Raw genomic sequence first — 6,409 nt, forward strand, 5'->3', positions numbered from 1 at the left:
GTTGACTCCTCTAGAACAGAACTAGAGCTGTAAATGGTTGTGAGCTGCGAGATGGGTGTTGGGAACTGAACCTGGGACTTTTGAAAGAATAACAGTTGTTCTTAATCTTGCCAGCTGCTAGAATAATTTGCTTCTTTAAAAATGTAATTGTATCGATTTTGAAGTGTGATTTGAAGAGTGTCTTTATGTGATTTTTATTTAATTAATTAAATTCAGTGTTGTCTACCAGTGAGCCAGCTACAATACAGAATGCTGCAAGTATCTGAAAGAAGAGCAACCATTTTTCTTTAGGCAGTGCAAGAATTCAGGTTGAAGACACATGTAGAATTGCTGAATTTAGACTGTGAAAGTACTAACATAAAGATAAATGTAGTGCTAAGAACTTTATACTCACAGTAAATAGAATGTCACAAGCACTCACAGAAATTTCTTTTTAGCTTGTAGTAATAACCAACATTTTCCAGACAAAGTCAATTTTTATTTGCTTTAGATACGTTGTCTATTCCAAGTATATTATTTGTATTTACATAGCACTCTGCACCCTATTTTGGAAAATTGGGAAATATTTGCTAAGTCAATGTACATTTCAAGTGTCTTCTTTTGACACTTAACTATCTGATTATGATTTTAATTTTATCATTAAAAATCTTATTATTCATAAGATTGTACTGTCCCAATCATATTTCTTTTGGCTATATTTTCCTAAAGTTGTGCCTATAATTTGTTTTCTTTCTTGTGCCTGTAGATTTTTGGGAATAAAGTGAATTCAGAGAATGTAAAACCCTCCCACCACCTGTCATTCTCAAATAAGTATGAGCTTGTTTACCCAGAGCCTTTAGAAAGGTAAGAACACGATTTAGTTAGTGACGTTTCTGCTTGGCTTCTTGGTGCTCTTCACACCTGGCCCTCTAAATGGAGATGGTGTTCAGTGACCCTTAATATCTGATTAGTCTTTTATGATGCAGTTCTTTCTATACCTGATTTATCTTTCTTAGGATACGATATTAACGAGAAAAATAATTTCTCAAAAGATGTAGTATCTGTATTATCTCAGTAGATACAAAGCTCTTTGTAAATGTGTGCAGAGCTCTGGGAGGTGACAGTGTTATGGAAGTAGCAAAAAACTACTCCATTGAGTGCACATTTGGATTCCTTAAATAGCTTATCTGTTTTTGGAAAGAAAATTTTATTTTTAATCAATGGTACTTGTAGAATGGTGACTTCTTAGTCTGTGTCTGAAAAGAGAAGAACCAAAAGAAAGTACATTTATTTCCATTTCAAAACAAAAGGACAAGAGTTTATAGAACTTGCTTATCCAATTTTAGCTATTATATATTAAATCAAAACCTATTGATTAGATTGTGTTTCCAGAGAAATTTACAAATAACATTGGCTATACTCACTGGAATACTACTCTATAATAATGTAAATATTTTTACATGTGTGTGTCTGTGTAAAATGTATGTGTATCACATTCATAAGCGCATTAAAGGAACAAAAATATAATGGTGACTCCAGGGTATTTTGAGACCCTGTTGTCTGGTGAGCTCTCTCTCTCTCTCTCTCTCTATATATATATATATATATATATATATATATATATATATATATATATATATTGCCATTCAGACCATATCTTAATTAGGCAAGCAGACATAAAAAGACAGGTGTTTGCACAGTGAATATAATATATTGAAAAATGCAAAGACTGTGCTATGGAAAGTTTATAGCTATTTACAGAAAGAAGTGTTTCACAAACTTTAAAAGAGATGTATTTTATTTTAATTGCATGAATCTGTGTATGTGTATCTGTGCATGTGTATACAAGTGTGGGATCCTCTGGAGTTGGAATTGCAGGTGGTTGTGGGTACTAGGAAGTAAACTTAGGTCCTCTGCAAGAGCACTAAGCACCTTTAACTGCTAAGCTATCTATCTATTCTCCATCCTATACTTTCTGCCAGCTCCTACCTTGAAAGTTACTGGAGGAGAAGGGAGAATGGTTTAGAATGATAAGAAATGGATATCAATAATATGTTTACAGTGGTTCCAAACAATGAAGAGGAAATAGTAAAGAAAAGAAAAGAAAAGGTTCCTACAAAACCAAAGAAAAATACATGGTTAAAGCATAAAGTACATGTAAAAGACCTGTAATGTTGAAAATACGCAGCTGCAATATTGTTTGTGTGCAATGAAGAGTCTTCTCTGTATGGCCTTGCGATCATAGTTAATTTTAGGAAGAATATTTTCTAGACACTGAGAATTAAGTCCAGACATCAAATGAGAAACTTTTGCTAAGTGAGACTGCAAACAAAAGTGCAGTGGCCAAGTATATAGACTAAGTTAGCTGAGTAGTGAGAAGTCAGAGAGGGAACAGGACGTGAGCATAGTCAGCTTTCAAAACTTGTCAACAGTTGTCAGCTCGACAGATGGGGAATTGAATTTAGGATATGAGAGAAAGTGTAGATAATGAGTTATTGAAAAACAGACAAGTCATGGTTGGATTAGTTGTGAACAGGGAGCAGGTATGGAGTGATGAGGAAGTTGACAATCTATTTGTTTTCAAAGAGTAAATCCTGGTTTGCACCTTCTAGGAGTGGGGAGTGCTGTCAGGAAGGAAGGGAATTACATACAGACTACACAAGGGGAGTGGTTGCAGTGAACTCAGGTCAGAGTTGTCTAAGGATAGAGCAGTGGCTTCTAACTTGGTCTATGGAGTCCCTGTTGCACCATTACTTCTTGTTGCTAGCTAAGGGAGAAGAGGGGATGGGTAGGTGGACTGCCCAGGGCTTGCAAGCCCAATGCAGGATATGCAGTTTGTGATCAGGTGTTAAATTTAGAGTTACCCTAGAGGTTATTGGAGATTCTTCTCTAAATGTATGTGGTATATATTTTTTCTAAATCCTGTGGATGTTTTTCTTCTAGTGACAATGATGAGACTGTGTGGAATGTCAGTGACCTGTCTGTCAGAAACAGGTGGAGCAGTGTGGATTCAGAGACTGCAGGGCCGTCAAAGACTGTCTCCCCAGTGCTTTCTGGTAGTAGTAGGCTCTCAAAGGGTATGCGCAAAGATATTTTTAATAAGAAATGAAAAGAGATATGGAAAAAATTTCAAATGTGAAAATAAATTTTAAGGATTTATATATACTTTTTTCTTATATTAAGATTTTATTTCCAATTATTTTTTAAAGTTAGTGTTTAATGGATTTTAATAAGGCATTTCATGTTTTTACATCATTCTCCCTGTTGCTGGAATTTCCAACCCCAATAAGCCCATATTAAAAACATATAATCCAGTTATTATAATTATAAGCTATATATGCTTAGATTGGGCAGACCTAACTTATTCCCCAGCTGTAAGACCCCTTGCTACTTGTGGTTTCTCCTGGCCATATGGTTCTGGTCTATTGCATCTTCCTCCTCCTCTTCCTCTGTCCTCTCTCCTTATTCTCTCGCCCTTCTCTCCCCACCTACCTGCCCCCACTCTCAAACCTCTAGTCCCACCTTTCCCCTCCACTGGCGCTAGCCTTTATTAACCAGTTAAAATGGGAAAAAGGTTCACATGAGATCACCTGGGCAGCATTGGGCCAACCCACAACACCTCCCTATTGTCCTCCCCAATTCTCTTTAACCCCCTTTGCTGATCCCCCTTCCTCCTTCACCAATAGTCCTGGTTCTGCTTTCAAGCCATATCTATTCAACCTCTCAAGATATCTTCTTCACTGTTCCCATTTCATGACCTATACATACATATTTAAAAATAAATATACTAGCACTTCATATTTATGAGATCAATTTCTACTCTTCATTTTATTTCCTCCCACTCCACCTCTCTCTCTCATAGGTCTTTGAAAGTTCTGCATGAGAAAAGGTTTCTGGTACCCATGCAGTGATAGATTTGTAACAGTGTTGGCCCATTATTACTGTTTCATTCCCATCTTCTTGGAGTACAGTCTTAGTTGGATCTGCTTTTCTTATCCTGCACTTGGTCTTCAGCTTCCTACAATAATATTTGCTGTAATTCTGTCTATTGTTAAGACTTTGGTTTCATGGGAGCTAAATACTATTCAGACATTAGGCATTTTCTGTGATGGTAATAGCTCCCCTTTTCCAAGGCTATACTATACATACTATACTATATTGGGAAATGATCCTTTCCATTCCCTCATGTACTCCCAGGTCTTCTCATGAGTAGCTGTTAGATATCTGGGGCATTGAGTCCAACTGTGCTCTTGACTTCTAAGGATTCTGGATTGTGACACTGGCCCATAACATAGTTTTCAATGCACTACTTGTGTCTGAGTGCTTCTTTCCCATGTGTGCAGCTCTTTGTTTCTCTCTTCCCCACTAGCTACTATAAGAGATAGTGTTCCAATTCCTGACACTCTTTAGAGGACTCTGTCTTAGACTTCAGATCCTTCAGTTGCCCTGTTCTCGGCTGTCTGATGGTTCAGCAAAAGGATAGTTTAGTGGGTTTAGTAACTTGTGTATATAATTAGGACATGAGTGATATTACAAATAGCTTTGTATGTCTTAAGAAAAAAGAACTTTTAATATAAGTATGTCTGTAAATACATTCCTTTGTAAACATTGTTTTCAAAACAAATAGCTTTGCATATCACAGTTTATTTCAGCCTTGAAAAATAATAATACCCCATTGTATGACTGTAGCATAATCTATATTCTTGATTTCTTGTTGGATATATAGATGTTGTGATAATTATCATTGGGGCTAAGGCTTCAGGAATACTCATACATTGAATTTGAAAAAGAAAAGGTGTTGCTCAGATTTGTACTATGTAACAACAGTACAAGCCTACAAACTCATTTTAGTGCCTAAACAAACATAGGATATCTAGAATAAAAATAAGGTATCCAGAAGTTTTAAAAGGAAAGGGGTGATATTGTGAGCCTTAGAAAAACCATACACACCTGGGCCACCTTGGGTGCGAACTTGGCAGAGGTTCCATGGTTCCCAGAGGACTCTCCAGGGTGCAGGCACCATAGCACACCCAGGATCTTAGGGTAGCTGGTGAGTCTAACACAACACCTGTTTCAAAACAACCAGGAGGGGCCTGTGACAGCAGGAACAGGAACAGAGGAACCGCTCCCCCCCCCCCCGACCAGTGGCTGGGGTTTGTTCAGGTTGGCACCAGCCCTGAGCCACCTTGGGCATGAACTCCGCAGACAGTCCCACAGTCCCCAGAGGACTCTACACGGTGCAGGCACCCTAGCACACCCAGGATCTTAAGATCAGTGAGGAGAGTTGGACTTCAGAGAGGGCTGTGACTCAGGGACTCAGGTGAGAGAACCATCTTATATCCCAAGTCTATCAGAGACCAGTCCGTGCAGGAGAGCTTCCTGGACAGGGTCCCTTTGGGTCTTCATTCTCAGCCAGGAGGCAGAGCTGAGACCCAGACCTCTGGGCACCTTCCCCGACAGAGGAAAGTCGGCCTCCAGGGAGGGCTCTGACCCCAGGACTCAGGTGAGAGCGCCATCTTGTATCCCGGGTCTCTTAGAGAATCGTCCACACAGGAGAGCACATGGACCACAGAAGCAACAGAGTTTCTTGGACAGGGTTCCTTCGGGCCTTCAGCTCCAGCAAGGAGGCAGAAGATCTGAATGCCAGACCTGTGTGCACCTTCCCTACAAGATGAGAGCTTGCCTGCAAAGAGTGCTCTGAGCACTGGGACTCAGGAGAGAGTTGGACTCCCAGGAGTGCTGACAGAGGCTAACAGAATCACAGGCATAACAAGTTCCAGCCAGAGACAGCTAGAACATCTAACACCAGAGATTATCAGATGGAAAAAGGCAAACATAAGAATCTTACTAACAGAAATCAAGACCAAATCCCTCAAAGAATTACAGGAAAACACTGCTAAACAGGTAGAAGTCCTTAAAGAGGAAACACGAAAATTCCTTAAAGAGTTATAGGTAAACACAACCAAACAGGTGATGGAATTGAACAAAACCATCCAAGATCTAAAAATGGAAGTAGAAACAATTAAAAAAAACCCAAAGGGAGATGACTCTGGAAATAGAAATCTAGGAAAGAAATCAGGAACCATAGATACGAGCATTAGCAACAGAATACAAGAAATGGAAGAGAAACGCAGGTGCAGAAGATTCCATAGAAAACATGGAGACAACAATAAAAGAAAATGCGAAATGCAAAAAGATCCTAACTCAAAACATCCAAGAAATACAGGACCCAATGAGAAGACCAAACCTAAGGATAATAGGAGTAGATGAGAATGAAGATTTTCAACTTAAAGGGCCAGCAAATATCTCCAACAAAATTATAGAAGAAAACTTCCCTAACCTAAAGAAAGAGATGCCCATGAACATACAAGAAGCCTACAGAACTCCAAATAGACTGGACCAGAAAAGAATTCCTCCCGACACATAATAA

At 38.9% G+C, this 6,409-nt stretch overlaps 1 protein-coding gene across 6 annotated transcripts in view; it reads left to right on the plus strand.

Moving 5' to 3' along the window:
* Positions 1–6,409, plus strand: part of Ptpn20 (protein tyrosine phosphatase non-receptor type 20) — a 54,653-nt gene that overhangs the window by 22,333 nt on the left and 25,911 nt on the right. For all 6 annotated transcript variants that reach the window (XM_021181772.1, XM_021181775.1, XM_021181773.1 and 3 more), the window contains 2 exons: positions 746–843; positions 2,923–3,056. In XM_021181772.1, the coding sequence (XP_021037431.1) occupies positions 746–843; positions 2,923–3,056 (232 nt within the window). The remainder of the gene's footprint in view (positions 1–745; positions 844–2,922; positions 3,057–6,409) is intronic.

Source organism: Mus caroli, chromosome 14, assembly GCF_900094665.2.
Source record: "Mus caroli chromosome 14, CAROLI_EIJ_v1.1, whole genome shotgun sequence".
Classification (NCBI taxonomy): domain Eukaryota; kingdom Metazoa; phylum Chordata; class Mammalia; order Rodentia; family Muridae; genus Mus; species Mus caroli.